This window comes from Bos taurus, chromosome 5 (assembly GCF_002263795.3).
Source record: "Bos taurus isolate L1 Dominette 01449 registration number 42190680 breed Hereford chromosome 5, ARS-UCD2.0, whole genome shotgun sequence".
In the NCBI taxonomy this organism is placed as follows: Eukaryota; Metazoa; Chordata; class Mammalia; order Artiodactyla; family Bovidae; genus Bos; species Bos taurus.
This window is the reverse complement of record NC_037332.1, coordinates 75,695,579-75,718,512: the sequence shown is the minus strand read 5'-3', so window position 1 is coordinate 75,718,512 and position 22,934 is coordinate 75,695,579. Positions and strand designations below refer to the sequence as shown.

Here is a 22,934-nt window from a genome sequence, read left to right as displayed (position 1 = left end):
CCCTGCCCCGCAGTTTTGTCTTCTTCACTGGTATAAATCCAGGGCTTAGAGCACTGCCTGGTGCACCTTGTAAACCTAGTAAAGATAGCCTTAAGTCTTGTCTGACTCTTGGGATCCCGTGAACTGTAGCCCGCCAGGCTCCTCCATCCATGGGATTCTCCAGGCAAGAATACTGGAGTGAGTTGCCGTTTTCTTCTCCAGGGGAACTTCCTGACCCAGGAACTGAACCCAGGTCTCCCACATTGCAGGCAGATGCTTTACCAACTGAGCTATGCAGGAAGCACAGTAGATATTAAAAATATCTACTTGTTTTCTAAATGAGTGAAGGAAGGAATGAAGGCAGACATGCTTTGGTTCAAGGTCTGGAAGGAGAGTGATGACTTAACCTGCTCAAGCCTCAGGAGTTACGACTTTCCTAAATGCTTCATTCCTTAGTTACCTGCACACACAACCCACCCCTCACACATACCTGTGCACAGCTGCACATCCTCATTCCCTGCCTTCCTAAGGCCCCGCCCTCCTTACCTCTCCCCCAAGTAGGTGCCGATGGCTGTCTTGTTGAGGCCCTCACCCTTGTACAAGAACTGGGCGATGTCCTGGGCGTCGGGGGTCAGCAGCTTGTGCTCAATGAGATACTGGATGCCCTGGAGGTGGTACACAGAGCCTGTAAGCAGCCCCCACCCAGCAGCTGGCCTGGGAAGGGGGAGAGAGGGAGCACCTGTGGCCAGAGCCCTGGGGCCTGGAATTCTAGCACTGGCACAGCTTGTTCTGGGAATTTGTGACCCTCCTTAATTGAAGTTGCCTTTTTAAGGTGATGAGCTCCCCATCAGCAGAGGTATGCAAACAGACATGGGTTCCTGCCATGAACCAGGTTCATGCCAGCTGCTCCCCCAGGTCCCCCTCAGTCTGCCACTCTCTGATCATATGCTTTGATGATTCAATGAATTTATAATTTTAAGATTGAATGATTCAGCTATTCCTTTTGTCCCCTTAATATTTGTATTATTTTAAAATAGTGTTTCATTTTTTTCTCATGAGTAATCTATGTCCATTGTATAAAAATTAGAAAAAAAACCCAGCTCAATCAAAAGGAGAGGAAATTGCTACGGCTTGGAGGTAGACACTTTTCGCCGGTAGTGCCTTTCCTCCCCTTTCTGCATGAAAATGGGAGTGTGCCTTGCCCCGCTTTTCAGATTTGACAATATCAAAACATCTCACCTCACAACCCAGGCACTCAAAGTCTGTCATTCTAATTTTAGGAGTTGGAGGGGTTGGGCTCCGGTTTTCTGTGATGATGCCTTTGCATCCCTGTTCCTTTTGGAGAAGAGGCTGCTTGGAAGAGTGGGGATAGACTGTGGAAGGCTCTGTGTGACAGGCAGATGGCCCCGGGGCCCCTCAGAGGCCCCTCCCTGAGGGGCACTTAGGCAGGAATGTGAGTGTCTGTGTGTGTGTGTGGTCTGTGTGGTCCATGTGGATGGGAGCAGGGGTCCATTTCTGTGTCTGGGAACACAGGAGATGTGTGATGCAGAAGAGACAGCCTTCTAAACCAGAGCAGTAAATTTCCAGGGACCCCGTGGCTGCCCTGACCCCACTTCCGTGTGTCAGCTGTGGCTTCCTCCTGTCTCGGTTCCTGCAGGAAAGGAGCCCAGCTGCCACTTAGGTGGGTGAGGGGTGGGGGCTGGGGTTCCTCTGAGGCCAGTGGGGGTGGGGGTTAGACCATAGCTGAGATCTGAGCAGTCAGGGCTCTATGCCAGCATCTCAGGACAGGCTGCCTAAGCTGAGCAACTAAAAGACCCTTCCGGAGACTGAGCCCCAGAGTCCAAAGGCCCGACCAACCAAAGTCCTACTCACAGAGTGGGAGACAGGGGCCTAAAGTCACGGGACCCCAAGTTCATAGACATCACAGAGCCCCCATCATCCTCCTGGCTCCCACCTCAGGCCCTGGGGCTACTTGGCTGTGGGGTGGCGGAGCCCCCAGCCCTGATGGCATGGGGCACTGGACAAGATGCTGAGCCCAGCGGGGCCTCAGTTTCCTCCTCTGGAAAGTAGGTAATTGTGTCGGTTGAGGGGAAGAAGGGGACACTGTGGAGGTGCCCAGCATGCAGCTCCCTTGGCCCCCCAACCCGAGCCCCCGCACTGCTCACCTTCATGGGGTCCATGTTGAATTTCTTGCGTCCAATGCACAGCTCTTTCTCCCTCTGGGCCATGCGGCTGTAGATGGAAAGACATCAGCCTGGACGCCCCTGGACCCCAGGGCACCCCTCCAATCCCCAAGGACGCTTTCCTTGGCTAGAGCCAGTATTCCTTAAGGACCTCCAAGTGGGGTCAGAGTCACCTGGGAGAATGTGAGAAATGCAGGGTCTGGACCCCTTCCTGAGCCAGGAAACCCAATTTCCAATGGGCTCAGCACCAGCATTTTAACCAGCTCTGAAGCTGTGACCTCGGGAGCCAGAGATGCTCCCAGGGAGAGGATTTAGAAGGGCTTGGAGTGGAAGCAACATAACAAGGAGGCTGGTGGGTAGGGTGGGGGAGGGTGAGGAGAGCATAAGATCTGGAGCCAGACTCCTGGTGCAAATTCCACTCAGGTGCAAATTCCTGAAGTGACTCAGGGGGAGTCACTTCATCTCTCTGGGACTCAGTTTCCTCTTCTGTAAAAAGGGGGGTGACTCCACCTCCAACACTCCAATCATTGTTGAGAGGTTAAAGCATTGAAAACAATGGGTGGTAGGAGCTGTGTAAATATTATGTTATTGTCTTTGTTGGGGCTGGAGCAGGGGATCTAGAGACATGGGGGCCGTGCACGTGTGTGTGTGTGTGTAACAGTGTGTGTGCGCATCAGTGTGCGTGCATGTGTGCGTGTGTGTGTCCTGCTTGGAAGGTGGAGATTAGAGGCATCAGAGAACTGAGGCTGGCAGGGGCAGGGTGGGGATCTTCTGAGACACCAAACGTAGGAGTCAGTGCCCTGGGGCCCTAGGGGTTATGTATGGACCAACCTTCTCATTGCACAAGTAGGGAACTGAAGCCCAGAGAAGGGAGAGGACCAACCGCAGGTTTCAGAGCCAGAGGGCATCTTCCCACAGAAGGGGCGGAGTGGATGACACTCATGAGTGGGGTGGGGTGGACCAGCTTTGGCCTGACCACAGGCATGGCTTTTGTTCCCATAAGGCCTTTGGCTTCCTAGTCCTCATCCTTGGGGCTGAGTTTTCCTTCTCCCTGACTTTTCCCAGGATACTCCTGGCCAGTGATTTGTCAGGGGTGGGGTCAGGTGGGCTGGGAGAGACTTAGGGTGGAGGAGGCAGGAGAACGGGATTGGTACTGAAGAGAGGGGGCAGTCTGGAAGCAAGGACCAGACCAGACCAGAGGATGGACCGTCAGAGCTGCTGTGTTCCTATTTCACCCTGAAGCCTCCCATCTGGGGGTCTGATCCCCGATTTCACCAGAGCCTGGGCTCATTCACTCTCACTCCTGACATGTGATATCCTCGAGAAACCACTGTGGCAGCTTCCCTGGGTCCCCGGCCGGCCCCTCACCTCTCCTCTGCTGTCTCGAAGCAGTCGATTTGTGCAAACACATCTGCGATCTCATCCTTCAGCTTCTGTGGAATGGCAGGGGTGTTACAAAGAGGGAGAGTCAGGGGGTGGAGGCCAGGACAAAATGGGCTTCATAGCCCTCTCTACACAACACAACCACTCCCTCCCTGGGCATGACTCCCAGACCTCTGTCTTGAGCTGTCACTAAGGGTCCCTCCCCAGGAAGATCCCTTTTCCAGATGTCTCTTATATCTAATTCTCCCTGGGCTCCTGTCTCAGGGTGAGGGAGTCCCCAGTCTACACTCTATTTCCAGTCTTCCCATCTCTTGCCTCTGCCGCTGTAAGGTGTCCTGCCCTGAGTCAAACCTTCCCCACAAGCCCTCCTCCACCCAGCTGCCATTTTTCTGAAGCACAGCTTGGTGCTGGCCCTTCTTCTGCTCAAACTCTGTCCATGGCTCCCTACTACCTCCGCATCAAGAAGGACAAATTCCTGCCCTGTGATCAGGGCCCAATTCCTCTCTGATTTCCCTCCTTCCATCCATTTGCCCCACCCTAGGCTCTGTGGCCACTACAAGCCAGATTCTCTGGGTGCACCATGGTACAAGACAGCCTAGGCTCTCTTCTCGGGGACTTTGCAATTCCAGTGGAATTTACAGAAGAGGACACTGAGGCCCAGAGAGGTGAGATCATGTGTCCAACATGTCTCCAGGAGACCCCCTAACTCTGCCAACAACCACCACTGGGTAGATGGGGAGGGGTGGCAGCTTGTCCAGCATTCCTCTGCAGGGCAGCAGCATGCGCGCCTGGCAAGAGCCCCTGAAGGCACCCCAGCCCTCCCTCTCCTCCACCAAGACCTTGGAAGGGGGCGGGTGGTTCCTAGGGCTTTGTCCTGGGACCTAGGGGCAGCGTAGAACCTAGAGCTTTTAAGCCCAGTCAACTCCTGTCCATGTGATCTTGGCCCAGTCACTGAGTGAATTCTCAACAAATAAAATGGGGGGTGGGTTCATGCAAAATTATTAATTGAACACCTACTATGCTCTGACCATTGGGCTGGGGATGCAGTGGTGGGAAACAGACCCAGGCTCCCCTTACATGGAGCTCACGGTCCAGTGGGGTTGGGATCTTGGGACAATTGAAATGACCACACAGAACATGGTCAGAGCAGTGGTCTAGAAAGAGCCTTTCAGGTGGTAGGTACTTGCTGAGGGAATGATCCTGTGCCTTTGGCTTTCTCTGGAATCCTAGGTATATGCGTGGTGGGGTGGAGGGTGGGGTTCCAGCAACTACAGCCAGGGTGGACAGGGTGGTCCCTAAGAGGAGAGACATTTGAACCAAGAATGAACTAGGAGAAGGAGGAGCTCTAAGGAGGGCTTGGAGAGTCTCAGGCAGAGGGAACTGTGAGTGCAAAGGCCCAGGGGCAGGACCGAGCTGCGTGGCTCATTCCAGGAGCAGAAGCAGAGCCTGTCTCAGAAGGTTTCTGGGAATCAGATGAGCTAACGTCTGACAGCTGATGAGGTGGCAAAGTGCTAGGCAGATATTGGCATTGTCTTGACTAAATGGTCTACATGTTAGGAGGGTGGAAGCTGAGGCCCAGGGTGGGGATGAGACCAGATGGAGGCCATGAAGGTGGGGTTCTGCACATAGTAGGTGCTTAATTAATTGCTCCCTTTCTCTGCCTTGCTCTCGTGGCTCTCTCTAGGCCCTGGAAGTGAGCCAGGAGTGGGGAGTCCCCTTGGGAATTCTGTCCTTCCCACTCCTAAGGGCCAAGGCCAAGGCTCCGAGTGGGCTGGAATCTAGGCCTGCTCTTGGTCCTGGCTGGCTCAGGAGCGAGTAAGAGTGTTTGCTCATGTGTGGGTGCGGTTCGAGGGCATGAACACGAGTGTGGACAAAAGCATGTGTATTGTGAGCTGAGTGTGAGCACACCTGGATATCCTCCAGAAGCTGCTTCCGGTGCCATTTGATCTGCTGCAGCTCCTCCGCCTCCCCGCTGCTCAGCTCCCCTGGGTCTGGAGAGAGAAGAATTGGTGGTTCCCTGGCTCTTTCCCAGCCCTCCCCTCCATCCCTCAGCTCCATCCTTAGCCACCTGGCTATCTCTCATTTCCCCAGGGCTCTCCTCCCTCCAGAAACCCATGACTTGCTTGCCCTCTTCACTCAGGCCATGGCTGAGATGCCACCTCCTCCACGAGGCCTTCCTTGACTGCTCTGTCTAAAGCAGTTCTTGCCCCACCCTCGCCTTCCACCAGGTTTTTGTTTCTTTTGCCCTTCTGGGTACAGACTCGCTCAGCCATCTGTTTACTTGCATCATTTGTGTTCTACTCATTCCACTCAACCCCATGAGAACAGGCGCTTCAATAATTTTGCTATTGCTATATCCTCAGCACCAAGTAAGGGGCTTCCTAGGTGGCGCTAGTGACAAAGAATCCATTTGCCATTGCAGGAGACATACGTTCAATCCTTGATCTGGGAAGATCTCACATGCCACGGAACAACTAGGTCTGTGTGTCACAACTATTGAGCCTGTACTCTTCCACAATAAGAGACGTCACCGCGGTGAGGAGCCTGAGCCCCACCACTAGAGAGCAGCCCCGCTCACCACAACCAGTGAAAAGCCTGCACAGCAACCAAGGCTCAGCGGAGTCAAAAAATAAATACATTAAAAAAATAAAAGGAAAGGGTCCACCAGCCAATGCAGGAGATGAGGTTTCGATTCCCAGGTTGGAAAGATCCCTTGGAGGAGGAAATGACACCCTACTCCAGTCCTGCCTGGAACATTCCACAGGCAGAGGAATCTGGTGGGCTACAGTCCTTTGGGCTGCAAAACATTGGACATGACTGAGCACACACACACACAGCACCTAGAAAGAGGCTGACATAGCAAGTACTCAGTGCCATACTTGCCAGAGGCATTCATCCTTCGCTGTAACTTTATTTCTTCATTGGATCATGTATCTCTCATCTATTCATATATTTGTGTGACCAGGAAGTGGCAATCATTTTCCCTGACATCCCGTTGGCCACCTGTTGTCACATGGCCACAGCTACCTTCAAGAGAGGCGAGGTAATGAGCCTTTAGTAGGGTGGCCCTGATATCCTTACTATAAAGATGAGGAAACTGGATTTGGGGGGATATTTCAGTCAAGCTCAGAGAGGTGAGGTGGGCTGGCCAGGGTTCCAAAGGGGCAAGTTGCTGCCAGGGTGGGACTTGGGTTGGGATGACTACAATTCACCTGGAAATGAACGAAAGGAGACGCGAGTGTGCCAGTGTCCTGTGCGAGGCACTGTGACCGTTTCCCCACCTGGGTCAGCTGACCCATCGCTATTCACCCTGCTGTGCTTCCTGTCCCATAACACTCTCCTGGTCAAAATCTCCATGGAATCTTGATTCCTTAGAGGAGAAAGTTCTCGTCTTGGTCCTGGGGCCTCCACAGTCTCCCAGGCCTCTCCAGCCAGCCTTGTTCCCCACCATTCTCAACAAGAGCCCACCAGTGCAGCCTGCCCTCAAATGGCCTAACAGTCTTACTTTCCCACCTTGGCCTCTATAGCTCCTCCACCCTAGGATGCCTCTTCTCGTCTGCTCATCCAAATTCTCTCGACTCTCAAGGCTTCGCTTCAGGAAGCGCCTGATCACATTTCTTAAAGGTTTTGCAAATACAGACATGATCTCTTCCAAATAAAAGCAGAGAGACTATCAAGGGGTCCCTTTCCCTACGTCCTCCTGCTGTCGACTGAGCAGCTGTCTTGGACTTTGAGATGTCAGCTGGGTATTAAGATGGCAGGGCATCGGGCTAGAAGGAGTCTGGGCTCCAGGCATCCATATGGAGACGAGTCATTTTTCAATGACAGAGATAAGTTTTGAGGATGTCTCACTCTCTGTTATTCTGAGCCTTTTTGTTACATCAGCCAAACATGAAACAACTAATACAGTGTTCTTGTCTCTGAAACATGAACCATAACCTAGAGGGTGGTCGTCAGGATTAAAAATGCTGACTTTTGCCAAACACTCTGTGAGTATGTGACATATGGTAAGGGCACTACACACATATGATGGGTGCCACGTTGTGCCTCCTAGCTCTCCCTTGCAGGACCAAGGCACCCACCCGCTCAGTGGCGGCTGTGGGCGTGTGTAACCTGCTGAGGACTCACAGCTGAGTCTGTCCTCAGAAATTACCTCAGCCCAAGTGGAGCTGCCTCACCCAAGGATACACTGCTCCCACTGGGCAGGCACTATATAAAAAGTCAAGGCCCCTTGCCTGGTTTGTGGACCAAGCCAGTTTTTAGACCCAAGCCCTATTGACTGAAGGAGAGGCCAAGCCCAGAGAAGGAAGGCTTCTGCAACATTGTATCAAGTATATACGGTAATGACCCCCTCATCAAGCAGCCAAGATGGGTCTGTCTGACCCACCAAGTGATAAAGTCAAGTGAGCCCAACAGCAATCCTTAGAGACAGAAGGATCCAGGAAGCCCCAGGGACAGATGACCCAGACCCCCATGTCACCCACTGCTGTTACACCAGGTCCTTCAGCTCATAGTATGTCTTCACAGATGGGTCCCTTGTGACCTGTGACAAAGGAGAAAAACGCTGCACTTTGTTCTGGGATGGATGGCTCAGGGTTTGGTTACAAGTAAAACTGAATAGCTACTGAACTACAACCCTGCTCAAGGTGTTCCGGAAGGACAATGGCGAGAAGTCCTTCCAGTAGGCAGAGCTTTGGGAAAGGCATTTATTTCATGTGGAAAGAGAAGCAGTGTGAAGTGAGAATATACTTGCATTCATGAGTAGAAGAAGGTGCCTTGACTGGTCAGAAAGAAAGAAGACTGAGAACAAAAAGGCCTGGGGAAGAGGCAAGTGGGTGGCCCTATGGCAGTGTGCAGAGTGTGAAGATTTTTGTAAACACACTGATGTTCCCCAGGAAACAGCCACCACAGAAGAGTCACTAAATCACCAGGCAGAGAGAATGACTCAACCAGTTGACATCAGCCAGTCTCTGCTTGGCTAGCCCAATGCTGCATGGTACATGATGAAGCAGCCATGTGACCTCTTTGGAGGCTCTGTGGGGATCCACTCATCCTGGGTCCCCAAGCTACTGCCACTTTTCCACATCAGACCTGCCAGCAACAGAGACCCACTGTTTTTCGACAAGAGCAGCCAGCAACTTGGCAGCAAATCTATTACATTGGATCCCTCATTCTGCTTATGGTGGCTTTTCCTGCCCACAGAGCCTGGGCCAGCACCACTATCCAGGGGCTCAATCTGCTGACCCAGAATACAGCAAAACATCCCACTGGACTAAGGCGCCCTCTTTACACTGAAGAAGGCGTGGGAGGAGCATGCGGCCTAAGGACTCAATGGTGCTCTCACGCATTTTACCACTGGAAGATGCTGGCCTGATGGAGCGACAGAGCAGCCTGTTGAAGATGCAGCTGAGCTGTCAGTTGCAGGTGTTAAACTGCTCGGATGGGGCACCATCCTTGAAGATGTACTACACACCTTAAATCAACGACCATTAGATGGTGCTTTGTTCCCAGGAGGTAATCTACTGGGATTCAGGAACCAGGAGTGGTACCATCCTTCTAGTGACCCACTTGGGAGTTTTCCTTTCTCTCCCTGCAACTATGAGGTCTAGAGATCCTGGTTTCCAAGTGGGAGTGAAGTGGAGGTGAGGGGAGGTAGCACTTATACCAAGGGACAAAGTAAGCGTCTCATTAACCTCTAAATGGATCTTTCTCAGTTTAAGACACTGAGACTCAGACAGGTGAAGTGACTTGCTCTGAGTCACACAGCCAGGAAGTGGCAGTGCTGGCATCAGAACCCTGGTTTCCCCACACCTAAGCCTCCATCCCAGGAGAGGTAGATTCTGCATGCCTTTGGAAACATGCAGGGATGGACAGAGTGAGGGGCCATCTTCACGGGGACTGGAGCAGGGCCATAGCAGGGGAGGCGGTGCTAGAGACTGGGACCTGGAACTCCTCTGTCAGGAGTGGAGGGAGGCTGAATTCCACAGTGGAAAAACCCAGTCACTTCTAGTTGACTTTGGAGTGAAAGATCAAACTTTTGTGTTTGTTTGCTTTTCATTGTTTTCCCGTTGGCAGGGGTTTGTCCCAAAGGCCCGTTTCTCGCCCAGGGTATACCTGCTGGTGGAGGCCAAGTAAATTCCCGACTGGCTGCTTGTTGGATAGAAGCCAGGTAGGAATTCCATGTTTCTGCGGATGCTCCCCAAGGTAGATGGTCAAGGATGAGCCAAGGAGATCCCATATCTGGGGCCCAGGCTGACGTCTCCTCTCTTCCTGTGGGGTCTCATTATTACCCCCTCTCCTTCTGGGTCAAGGAATCACACCCATACCCTCAGCTCCAACTCTTTGCCCTGAGCTTCAGACCCTTCCACCCCTCTTGTGTCCTGACCATCAGCTCGTTTGTCACTGCAACTGAAGCAGAACCCCTAGAATGTCCCCTCAACCTGGCCTTCTTCCTGAGTTCTGAAGCTGTGGGAATGGCCCCTCAGATACCCTGGCCAGAACCCCAGGAGGCACCTTGACACATACCTCACTCTCAGCCTCGTGTCTCCTTCATCACCAAGCCCTGTTTATCTTCTTTCTGTTTCCACAGCCTCCATCCTCACCCAGACCCTGGGCTACTCTCTCCAGATAACTCAGAGCCTCCTGAAGCCTCCCTGCCTCCACTCTGTCCCTCCCATCCAGTCTCCCATGATGTCCCCATTGTCCAGTGGCTAAGACTCTGCACTCCCAATGCAGGGGGCCCAGGTTTGATCCCTGGTCAGGGAATTAGATCCCATATGCTGCAATGAAGCGTTCGCATGCTGCAGCTGAACATCCCTCATGCAGCAACTAATATCTGGCATAGCCAAACAATCAATATTACAAAGAAGACCCCAAGTTTTACCTGGCCGATGCTCATCTCACACTGCACCCACCCCTGCCCTTGGCCTGAGGGCCTCCTGGCTGCTCTTTCCCTCCACAGGCCTTTGCACATTCTGTTTCTTGGGTCAGGAATGCCCTTCCTTCTCCTCCCTGCCTAGCAGTTCCTCCTCATTCTCTCCATCTCCTCTGGGGCCCTCCTGTGCTCCATCTGTGCACCACCAACCCCCTCTATCCCTGCAGCAAATCTGGGATCTTGCTCCATGAACAAGCCAAGCTGCTGGCAAAGGAAAGACATGCTGGTTGAGCACCTACTGTGTTGCAGGCCCTGGGCACTCCAGGCTCTTGCCATCCACTATCTTGTTTGATCCTGACCCCGACTCTGGAGTCAGGTATTTCTAAATCTCATTCTATAGATGAGGCACCAGGGGCTCAGAGAGGTAAAGTGACGTGCCCAAGGGGACACAGCTGGAAGGTGGCAGAGTTGTGGCTCACACCCTGGCCCATCTGGGGCTCTGAGGCCACAGCTTTGATATCCATCTTGACACCCGTCTTCTGCAGCCAGGCATCTCTGTACAGATCGTCAAAACCCCCACAAGATGCTAAGTGTGGATCTTCTACCCAGAACTGCTGACCACCAATGAGGATGAAGACAAGGTGCAGGGTGATGTCCACAGTCTGAGCCCCCTTCTCTTTTGGGGTAAAAAAATAAAACGAGGCCAACATCATAGAGCTGGGGAAAGTGCTATTTTTTTCTACCTGGGAGAGTGGAATGACAAGGGGGTAGTGAGAGGTTATTTATTAAAAATTTTTTTTCTTTTAAGGCTCAATTTTATTTTAATGATTTAAACTTTTTGGCCACGTGGCCAAAAAGTGGGATCTCAGTTCCCCAACCAGGGATCGAACCCGTGCTCCCTGCTTTGGAAGTGCAGAGTCTTAACTACTGGACCGCCAGGAAGTCCTGCCTTTTTATTCATGTAGCTCCTTTCATGGTTTGGCAGGTGTGTTCCTGAACCCTCTCAGGCCACTGTCCCCTTCTGTCAGGTCCTGACCCAAACAGCTGGCAGCTGGCCAAGTACATCTAACCCTCCTCCAACCCCGAAACAGTGCTGACCGCCCCGAACCTGCTGCTCTCCTCACGTGGTGGACAGGGGCCTTCCGACCCTTCACCTGTTTGCTTAAAACTGGGGATTTCTCCCCATTTCAGAGCTGAGGGCACTGAGGTTCAGAGAGGGTGACAAGGGCACGGCCTGAGAGGGGTCACTGCTGATTCCAATTCAAGTGATGATGAAGTTTCAGGCACTGGTGCGGCTCGTGGGAGATGGATTTTTAACAATAATAAAAATAGTGATAATAATGATAAAAAATACAAGAATATTAAAATATTAGTAACAACTGCCGCTGCCATGAGATCTGTTTACTCCTCACTGGGCTGTAAATCCACACCTCTGGAAGGCCGCCTTCGCCAACGACTCCCCCTCATCAAGCTGGGCTGTTCACCCTACCCCCGCCCCACCTCTTGCGCCCCAGGCCCAGGCCGGCTGAGTGTGCCCAGGTGCCGCCCCAGCCAGCTCCCCAGCTCCTCTCTACTTCCCCTTTGTCCTTCCTCTTTCCCAGCATATTTTTAGAAATCTGCTCATAGCCCCACTTCCAGGACAGCTGGACCAGCTTCCCCTTTCTAGGGCAGGAGGGGGTGCGATCCAGGGGCCTTGAAGGCAGAGGCTCCTCAGAATCCAGCAAGGGGATCTGGGGTGGGGGGCGGCCAACTAGCTACACTCGCCCCAGCACCCCAGGCCCTGTGCGCCCATCGCATCGTGTGGCTTCCTCCCCCAGCCCAGCTGCCTCTATTTTTAACCTGCAGTCTTGCTGCACCAGCCCCACGGCTGCCTTTGGTCACACCGGGGCTTTGTTGCCCAGACCGCTCAGCGTTTCAGCAGACCCGGGGGAGGGGACCTGCGGGTATCAGACACCCACAGCTGGAGGTAGGGAGGCAGCCCCTTCACCACCATCCCGTCCATTGTACAAGTGAGGAAACTGAAACCCACAGAAGGAAGAGGCCCATTGTGACCACTGGCAGGTTGGTGCAGAGGTGGGACCTGAATCAGGTCGCTTTCCTAGGTCTTGCTGGGATGACGGTGCCCACTTAGAAATGACACACCTGAGCTCAGAGAGGGAAAGTCACCACGTTGTGAAGGAGCTCCAATAAAGACCCAGTTTGGGTAGCAGAGAAATGACCTTCCTTCCCTTCATTTTCTCCAGGAAGTCCTCCCAGATCTCCCTTGCCCTGGGTGGAAAGTGTCTCCCTCCCAGGCTGCAGGTCTGTGCCCCTCTGTACATCTGCCCTGGGTCACTGTCCTGCAGGATTTTTTCTTCCCCTGCCCCACATCCCAGACCAGCAGCTCCCTCAGGGCTGGGCTTGTGGCCTGGTCATTGCTGTCTCCAGCATCGCACAGCCCAGGACCTGCACACCAGAGGACTGCTTATTGTATGAATGAATGAATAGGCGAACTGATCAATGGAATCCTCAGATCTCCCAAGAGACTGCCTGCAGTGACTCCGCTGGATCCCTGTCCTCCCGGGACCAGCCTGAAGCAGAGACTCACCCCTTGGCCTCCCTGGGAGGCCCCACCCCTCCCGCACCTCCCCCACAGCCCAGGCTAAACTGGGGCTCTCGCTCCTCTCAGATCTTGTCCCTATTCTGCCACTTATTGGCTGCCTGACTTTGGGCAATTCCATCCTGTCCTCCAGTTCACCTCTGTGAGCTTCAGTCTCCTGAGGACAACCTCCTTGCATGGTGGGGACAAACCATCCTAAAGATTTTTGTATCTGAAGACCCCAAGAATAATGGTGCAAAGACAGGTAGTTGGGGGGCGGGAATTACTTCACTGTCTCCTGTCACCCTTGCTGAGTGACCTTGAGCCTGGCACTGCTTCTCCTGGGGCTCCTCTTGCCCCCCTAGTTGCCACCTGGCCCTAAAAGCCCCCAGGAGAAGCACAGCGGTTGTGGTGAGAGTGCTGAACAGGCAGCCAGGGGGTGTGGAGTCACCTCAGCAAGACTGTGTCCCTCCTTTTGTTCCATTTGTAAATGAGGGCTTCCCAGGTGGCTCAGGGGTAAAGAACCCGCCTGCCAATGCAGGAGACTCAGGAGACATGGGTTCAATCCCTGGGTTGGAAGATCCCCTGGAGGAGGAAATGGTAGCCCACTCCAGTATTCTTGCCTGGGAAAATCCCATTGACAGAGAGGAGCCTGGCGGACTACAGTCCATGGGGTCACAAAAGACTCAGACATGACTTAGCAACTGAGCACACAAGTAAATGAGGGCGGTTGAAACAGATCAGTGGTTCTCTAACTGTGTTCCCCAGAACCCTTGGGGCAAGGGGAGTCCCAGTGGGTGGGGTCAGAATGCTCTGTCTTAAGTTTTGTTTGAAGAAAGGGTTCTGTTGCTAACAGGGTTCATGTCATCTGGACCTGGGGAAATGGACAGCTCCAGGCAGCCTATGTCTTCTGGAGTTCCAGACCATGCTGGAACATTCTGAGATGCAGGGCACAGAGGCTTAGTCCCAGTCCTTTCTGCATCACAGATACACAACACAACACAGCCTGGTCCTGCTCTCATCCCAGCTGCCCAGCCTCCTTGCCTGCTTACCAGGCAGACTCTCAGCCACAGCCCCTGCTGCTCATCCCCTGCCAGTCCCTTCCCTGGCAAAGCTGGTGTCCTTAGCCTCCCCAAAGGCCATCGTCACCCACCAGAGGCCAAACGGGCTGCAGGGTTATTATGTCACCCAGACGGTTATCCTCCTCAGCAACATCATCATCTTCAGCACAAACCACCTTTCTCAATCCCACCTCAGGGCCTTTGCACTGACGATTCCTTTGCCTGGAAAGTTCTTTTCCCAGAAACCCACATGGATCACTCCTTTCTCTGCTACAAGTCTCTGCTCAAACAGTGCCCCCTCTTGAGGCCTTCTTGGCCACTCTCTCCCATCTTCCTTATCTCACTTTACTGTTCTTCATCCTGCTTCTCACCATCTGATAGCACATTCATATATTTACTGTCTGTCTCCTTCTCTGGAGTGTAAGCTCATTAGGGCAGGGGCCATGCCTGCTTTGTTTGCTGGACTCCCAGTACTTGCAACACAGCTTGGCACCTAGCCTGAGCTCATCAACGTCTGTCGCCTGTTTCTGCATGTCCCACCTGTGTTATATCTATTTATACATGCTGCTTCCTGTGAGGCAGGCACTATTACCCCCATTCTACAGAATAGGAAACTGAGGCCCAGACAGGTCAGCCCAGGTGCTTACCTGGGTGGCACAAGTCCATTCTGAAGCCCCCGGGGGAGAGTGGCCTGCACTCCTGCAGCCTGCTGACCCCGCTGCCACTCGGGCTGCTCAGGCAGGGATGTGTCACCTCAGACACACCAGGCCCCTTCCCGTTTGCTCCGCCCAGCACAGCCTGGGGAGGAAGTCCTGTCTTGCTGGGGTCTAGTGCGCAGGCTCTTGACGTAGTAGCACTTCCTAAAACCAGCGGAGTTTGAGTGGTGGGGATTCTTTGCATTTCGAGTGTAGGCAAGGGAGGAATAGAGGCAAAGGAGACAGAAAGAGGGATGAGAGGGTGGGTAAAAAGAGAAAGACAGTGACACAGAGAAACACACACACACACAGACGAAGATGATCACTGGAGAACAGAACCTCCCCGCCTATAAACTTAGGGGCCATTCAGGGGGTTTCCCTGGTGGTCCAGTGGCTAAGATTCCACACTCCCAATGCAGGGGGCCCGGGTTCAATCCCTGGCCAGGGAACTAGATCCCACATGCTGCAACGAAAGATTCTGCATGCTCCAATGAAGAACAAAGATTCTGTGAGCAGCAACTAAGACCTAGCACAGCCAAATATATACATTTTTTTTTTAAAGGATCATCCAACTTAGATGGTCCAAGCTGAGCCCCATTAATTCCACCCCATAAACTCTCTTTCACCAACTCTTTCTTGAGCAAAGAAAAATTAATTCAATGCTAAGCAGGGCTTTGCTTCCCCTCAATGAAATACCTAGTTTTTTCTCATCTAGTTATCCACTGGGCAATATGTTCAGTTTCCCTTTTCCCCCAGGCTACTAGGAAGCCCCACCAAATCCAAAGCTCTTTTACAGCTGTTCTGTTGTCGCACGCAGACTTTGAGGCCAGACTCAGCAGTGAGACTTAGCCCTGCCATTCAGGACCCTTGTGAACTTGAGTGAGTCATTTATCTACCATGAACCTCAGTTTCAGTTCAGTTCAGTTGCTCAGTCGTGTCCAACTCTTTGCAACCCCACGATCGCAGCATGCCAAGCCTCCCTGTCCATCACCAACTCCCGGAGTTCACTCAAACTCATATCCATCGTCTCCACTGATCTCCAGTAGCATATTGGGCACCTACTGACCTGGGGAGTTCCTCTTTCAGTATCCTATCATTTTGCCTTTTCATACTGTTCATGGGGTTCTCAAGGCAAGAATACTGAAGTGGTTTGCCATTCCCTTCTCCAGTGGACCACATTCTGTCAGACCTCTCCACCATGACCTGCTCGTCTTGGGTGGGAACCTCGGTTTACCTAACTATAAAAGGGGTATACTAATCCTCTCCTCAGCTTGTGAAAAAGATGGAGGGAGAGAATATGTGTGAGGTGCTTGGCTATTCAGTAAACACTATCTTCTTTCTCCCTTTGGTTTCAGTTTTCTTTAGGGGTTAAAATGCATAATTTTATTGCATGTGCCTTTTTGGGCAGGCTGATTCAATCCTTTATCAGAAAAAATTACGGTGTAAATAAAGATCTATAAACACTCATTCCTTGTAACTTTGTGGCACATGTTGGCTTACTTATCTGTTTCCCCATCAGTCTTGAGGCCCCATGACAACAAGGTCCCCTCTGTATTCCATGTCTGGGAGATGCTGGGAGCCTAGTAGGTGGTCATGGATACAATGAATGGATGGATGGATGAGTGAATGGATGAGTGAAGGGCACACAGTTGAGACGGCCTGGTTGACGTGAAAGCTGGCTAAGATTTCCACCATTTGCTGTCTCTACACCCCTTTGCATTGTGACACTGCCGTTCTTCCCATTAGGAGGCGGTGTCTGCTTCTCTTCCCCTTGAATCTAGGCTGGGCTATGTCTTTCTTCAACCACTAGAATGTGGCAAAAGTGATGTTACATGATTTTCGAGGCAAGGTTTTAAGAAACCTTGTGGCCCAGCTACCCTGGGTGGCCTGTTGAGGATGGAGACATGCGGAAAAGAGAAAGCTGGGGCTCCTTTCTGGGAGATGCTTGACCAAGTTGGAATTTGAGTGAGTGGCCAGCTCAGGACCAGGGGCTGGGCCTTTTCACTACTGGTCTAGAACTCTCAGGACTCTTCAAAGCTGCCCCCATGCCATAACCCCTTGCCCACTGGTTCTTGCCTAACTCAAGGCTGTCTCTCAGAAAACTTTTTGAATTTATATTCATGGTAAACTAGAACTTTCTCAACAAATCTGGGCCTCAGGCACAAAAAAAAATTTCCTGGGTCACTTCAAAAAGAGAAATGGGGAGAAAGGTACCGTTCTCTGCGCAGAAAAGTGTTAACAATGGGGCTGAAAATGTTATCCTTTAAAAGACCTGCTTGTATTATTACAGTAGTTAAGGTATCGAAACAATACAAGCGTCCATCAACAGATGAATGGATAAAGAAGATGTGATACACACACACACACACACACACACACACACACACACACAGAGGAATATTACTCAGCCATAAAAAAGGATGAAATAATTTATAGCAACATGGATGGACCTAGAGATAATCATACTAAATGGAGTAAGTCAGAGAAAGACTAATGCCATATGCAATCACTTATATGTAGAATCTAAAAAAATTGCTACAAATGGACTCATTTACAAAACAGAAGAAGACTCATAGACACAGAAAACAAACATATGGCTACAAAAGGGGAAATGGTGGAGTGTGTGTGCTCAGTCGCTCAGTCATGTCTGACTCTCAGGCTCCTCAGTCCATGGCATTTCCCAGGCTGGAGTACTGGAGTGGGGTGCCATTTCCTACTCCAAGGGATCTTCCTGACACAGGGATTGAACCCACGTCTCTTGCATCTCAGGTACTCTTACTATGAGTGGCAAAGGGTTTGGTAGAGCCAAGAGTAGGGGAGCTATGGAGACATGGACTCAAATCCTGACTCAATATCTGCCGCTTGTGTGAACTTCTCCCTTGTTTTGAGCCTTGTTTTTAGCCATCTGCAAAGTGGGGACAGATAAGACTAAGTTTGTTTACATGAAACAGAAAACCCAAATAACAATGGTTTAAAGAAACTAGAGGTATAGCAATGGCACCCCACTCCAGTACTCTTGCCTGGAAAATCCCGTGGATGGAGGAGCCTGGTGGGCTGCAGTCCATGGGGCTGTTAAGAGTCAGACACGACTGAGCGACTTCACTTTCACTTTTCACTTTCATGCATTGGAGAAGGAAGTGGCAACCCACTCCAGTGTTCTTGCCTGGAGAATCCCAGGGATGGGGGAGCCTGGTGGGCTGCCATCTCTGGAGTCTCACAGAGTCAGACACGACTGAAGCAACTTAGCAGCAGCAGCAGCAGCAGCGGTATATATCTCTTACAAGAAAGAAGCCCAAGGTAGGTAATACAGGACTACCCTCATGGAGGCCTGGTAATCAGTGATGCAGGCTCCTTCTAACTTACTGCTTCTGTCCTTGGGGTTTCCTCATGGTCCAAAGTGGCTGCATGATCTCTAGCTGTTATGCTTGAATATGAGATTAGGAAGAAGAGTGAAGATGAGAAGGGCTTCCCTTAAAGGGCTGTTCCTGAAGCTCTTTCTGACCTGATGTTAGGAGTCTCTGTTTCCTTCATGTACACTAGGTGAAGGCTCATAGTTGGTTATGGGACAACACACAACAATCCCCAAACAACCACCACAACCATTTCTAGAAGGCTCACTACCTGTCAGGCGATGTGCCAACTGCACATCACCTCATTTAATCCTTTTTACAACTCACTGAAGTGTGATACAATCCCTGTTTTATACAGGGGGAAACTGAGCTCAGAGAGGTTAAGTTAATTGTCCAAGGTCATGCAGCCAGGAAGAGGCAAAACTCAGATTCAAGCCCTGTGCTGACTTCACTGCCACTCTGAATTTATGCGAGCATCATTTTGAACATTTAGAAAGAAATTCAGCAGCCTGTCCACACCTTAAGGGAGAGACAAAAAGCACTTGAATCAAATTGTAGCAAAACTATGTGGATAACACCTTTGTTTGCCACAACACTCAGAATTCCTCATTTGAACACAGTTGGCTCAGGGAAAGAGACCTGGAAGGAGCTTAGAGGTGGTTTAATTCAATGACCTCATTTTACATATAAGGTAACTGAGACCTGAAGAGGGAGGGGACTTAGACTGAGGAAGGGGCAGAACCTGCCCTTGAAACCCTTTATGCTGTACAGTTAGAGTGTTCTATCCTCCCACTGATGCACCATCCAACCACCCATCCAGCCAGCCACCCACCCACCCATCCATCCACCCACCTACACACCCATCTACCCACCCTCCATCCATCCATCCATATATCCATCCATCCATCCACCCATCCATCCATCCATCCATCCATTCATTCATCTACCCACCCATCCATCCAATCATCCACCCACCATCTATCCATCCACCATCCACCCACCCACCCATCCATCCATTTGTCCACTCATTCAGTTGGTGTTTATCAAAGACTTGCTATGTGTTGTGCTGTTTTTGGCACTGGCACATGACAAAAATCTTGGCCTTCATGGGGCACATGGTTAAGTCAGCTGGACTAGGTGGGATGCAGTGGGTAGGGTGAGTATCTGGGATGAGTCATCTCTGAAGTCCCTCCCCTGCACAATTTTCTCTGACTTCTCATTTTTCTCATGACTCGTAGCTGGAGATAGCATTGGTCTGGTGGGTGGGGCAGTCCTGCATTTGGGGGCTGCCAGGGGTCTGCCCTGTGAGACCTGAGCAGCAAGCAGGGCTCTCGAAGTCCATGGGCTCACCAAACAAGCCTGATTTCCACCAGACCTATCACTCCTCATCTAGGTTTGACCACAAGACTTCCTGGGAGCCTGTAGGACAGAGGGACAGAGGAACCTAGACTTGTGGGAGGGTCCATGGCTCAGCCAAAGACAGGGTTGGATGGATAGGTGTATGGGCAGTGAAGCACACTTTCATATTCAAGGTCACATCTAGAAAGTGGCTCTAGTGAGATAACTGCACATATGTGGAAATGGGTGAGTGAGCTCACAGAGGCTCCTCCCAGTATCACTGATAATCAGGGAATTGGGGATGAGTCAAAATGCAAATCAGGGACTAAACGCTTAATACATTATTTTGTGCCCAGATGATGGGTCAGTGTGAGTCATTAAAAAGAGTGAGGATAATGCAGAATTCAAGCATCTTTTGTTTGTAAGTAAGCATAACTCAGTCTGGATTCAACTGGAATATACTGACTCAGTTCCTGGAGAGTCAGGGATGTGATTGGCTTTGGGCCAGAAATTCAAAATATCCTTGTTCTCTCTCTGTCTTTCCCTCATTCTCTGTCTGTCTTAGCTGTTTCTGTCTCATGAGTATTTTCCATGGGGCAGCTGATCTGGCCACCAAAAGCTCCAGGTTCATATCAAGTCACCTTTGAGTTCAGAAAGAGGACGTACCTGAAAAGATTTTCAGGGAATGACTTTGATTGGCTAGGCCTAGGTCACGTGCCCATCCCTGGACCAATCACTGCCACACCACTCAGTGAGGGCTTCCCAGAGCAGGGATGCTGGTCTGGAGTCTTGGTATGTGTACACGGAAGGAAAGAATCCTCTGGAAGTTCAAGCAAGAGTCTGTGCTTCAGAGAAGGTGAAGGAAGGATGTTGAAGAAACAGCACAAGCCAAGGCTTGGAGGCTTGAGGTGAAATGGAGAGTGGGGCTTGGGATGAATCCAGGCCTGGATCTGGTTTTGCCTGAGCTCTCTGCCTCCCCTGAACCTCTTCCTCTTCCTAGGCCTCTGCCCTCCACTTGGCGGTTCCCTGACTCCCACTTCCCCTTTCCAATCCTTCATAATTTTCTCTGATTTCTCCTTTTGGGCTGCAGCAGTTTGGGGACAGAAGTTTCTGCTGGGCACAGGAACACACACGTGCACAAACCAAGGGCACTGTGTGTATAATGCACATGCAGAAGGTGACCCAGGTGAACCCTCCTCCCAAGCTCACTGGAGCGGGGACAGGAAAGAAGCAGAAGGTCTCCAGTGGGCCTGGGTGGCTGCATCGTGGGGTGGGATGGGGCTGAGGTCTGAGACAAGCCAGAGGCCTTGTATCCCCGTGTCCTCTCTCCCTTGTGGTCACCAGATGGCTGCAGCAGCTCCAAGCATCTCATATTTACTCGACTGTGCCCACCAGGGCTCTGTTCATCCCCTGTGGCCAGGGCAGACCCATGCTTGCACCTGGAATGCCAGGGATCCTGGTAAACAGAGCCCCTGGTATCTGCAGCATCTAGGTAGTTGATGGGCTCTCCCAGCCAGGGAGGGACTGTTAGTAGGAACCAAGGTGTTGGCCTGTGGGGCCTTGGAGGGAGAGGTCACCATGGGGATGGAAGAGGAGCAGCTGGAGAGACAGAAGGAAACCTGGATGTGGTCAGAGACCCTGAGATGAGGGTGTCCCCAGCAGAGTCAGGCGGCAGAGTCGAAGGTCCCTGAGTGTCCATTGCATTACGGCTGGGTGGCTTGAGTGGGAAGCAGCCAGGCAAGGGCAGCAGGCAGGGGAGCTGAGGAAGTGGAGGCAGTGCGGGGTTGTTGGAGAGGAAAGAGTGAGAGTAGGGTCTGCTGGTGGGAGGAGGAGGGCACTTTAAAGAAGGGAGTGACTTTACTTGAGCCAGGCTAGGGACTCGGGTGTTTGTGACTGGAGAGGGTCCCAGGAAGGAGGAGAGGATGTACCAGAGTGGAGGGCAGCTGAGGGGGCGGCCAGAGGAGGCCCCGAGGCCCCTCAGCTCCCTGCTCTGTAGACTAGGAAACTGGCTCAGAGATGCCTCACCCCCACCTCGCCCCCTGTTCGCCACCAGCAGGCAGGGATTCGGCCCGAAGTTTGATTCTGACTTTTGGGTTACTCTGGTTGAGGTTGGGTCATCTCCCTGGGATATCAGTTCTTATTTTGGAGGCCGCTCCTCAAAAATAAGTTTCTGTCAGTCTTCAAAAGATGGAAACCCAATACTTCAGTATGTAAATTTGAGTCAGTCTCGGTTTACCACAGTCTTATTTTTTCTCAAAAGTCTGATTATAGAGCTTTAATAAAATGTTCAGTTTACACATGTCCTCGAGGGTCCCCCAGTCCCCTTTTCTGCAATCACTGGTCTGGGAAGATCCCACATGCCATGGGGGAAATAAGCCTGTGCACCACATCTACTGAGCCTGTGCTCTGCAGCAAGAGAATTCACCTCAATGAGAAGCCCGCACACCACAACTGGAGAGGAGCCGCTGCTTGCTGCAGCTAGAGAAATCCCTCAAGCAGCAGTGAAGACCCAGCATAGCCAAAAATAAATAAAAATGTAAAAATCAACATATGCTCAGATGCTTGAGACCTCAGCAAGGGAGACATTGTCCTCCTCTCTGAAATGATGTCAGCGTATATTCCGGGCTTCAGAGCTCTGGGGTCAGCCTTTAGCAAAGTGGTTATTACAGGAAATAAGGAAACCACTTCTGTGTTTGCTGTTGAAGGCATGATGTCACTCAGTGGTCCTTACATCAAGAGTACACAGAGCTTTCTTCTAGCAGGGTGTTAGGAAAATGCAACTCACCGAGGAACTCACCTATTTCCGCCTTTCCAGTAAGGAGAACTGAGTAACTTGCCCTGTTTCCCTTTTTACTCCAGCTGCCAGGAAACTCAGGCAAATCTGAAGCTCAATTTTAGCATCATTTGCCATATTTGCCTTCTTCTTTTCTCCTGAACCTGATTTTCTACTTTCATATTCCTGGATTTTTGTATACATGGGAGTCTGGGAGATATAGATTCTCAACATGAAAGAAAGGGAAGAAGATGGAATAAAAATCTCAGGCAAAACCACTACTCAAATGTAGTGGTCAGGAGAGACCAAACTTAAAGTTTTGGCCACCAGCCTGCTGTGTATCTTTGGGCCGCTCACTCACACTCTCTGATCCCTTCTGACCTCCTGACCATCTCATAGTCTCCTCTGCAGGCTCTCTTTCTCCACGTGTCCTGAAGTGTTTGTCCATACATATTTGTGAAGCACCAATCTGCTCTGCTATGAAACAAATCACTCCAAAACTTCCTGGTGGATCTAAAAGACGTTGATTTTGCTCACACATCTGTAATGTAGGCAGGGCTCAGTGGGGACAGCTGGTCTCTACCCCAGTTGGTATCACCTGGGGCAGCCAAGACTGGTCCTGGGATATCTGGCGACTCTGTGTCTTGCATGTTTGGTGACAGGTCTGTGGGCTTGAACATCTAGAACTCCTTGGCATCTCTCTCTTGCTCTCTGTGGCCT

General features: G+C 51.4%; 1 protein-coding gene across 2 annotated transcripts in view; it reads right to left on the bottom strand.

The window, feature by feature from the left end:
- The window catches only part of CYTH4 (cytohesin 4), a 30,862-nt gene extending 16,053 nt beyond the window's left edge, over nt 1–14,809 (bottom strand). The window contains exons 1-6 of one of the 2 annotated variants that reach the window (XM_024991736.2): nt 14,706–14,809; nt 8,030–8,088; nt 5,454–5,536; nt 3,531–3,595; nt 2,145–2,211; nt 526–644 (exon numbers count right to left, since the gene is read on the bottom strand). In XM_024991736.2, the coding sequence (XP_024847504.1) occupies nt 526–644; nt 2,145–2,207 (182 nt within the window). In that variant the 5' untranslated portion in view covers nt 2,208–2,211; nt 3,531–3,595; nt 5,454–5,536; nt 8,030–8,088; nt 14,706–14,809. The remainder of the gene's footprint in view (nt 1–525; nt 645–2,144; nt 2,212–3,530; nt 3,596–5,453; nt 5,537–8,029; nt 8,089–14,705) is intronic. The other variant, NM_001256669.1, reaches the window with a different exon arrangement.
- Nucleotides 14,810–22,934: the final 8,125 nt, after the last annotated feature.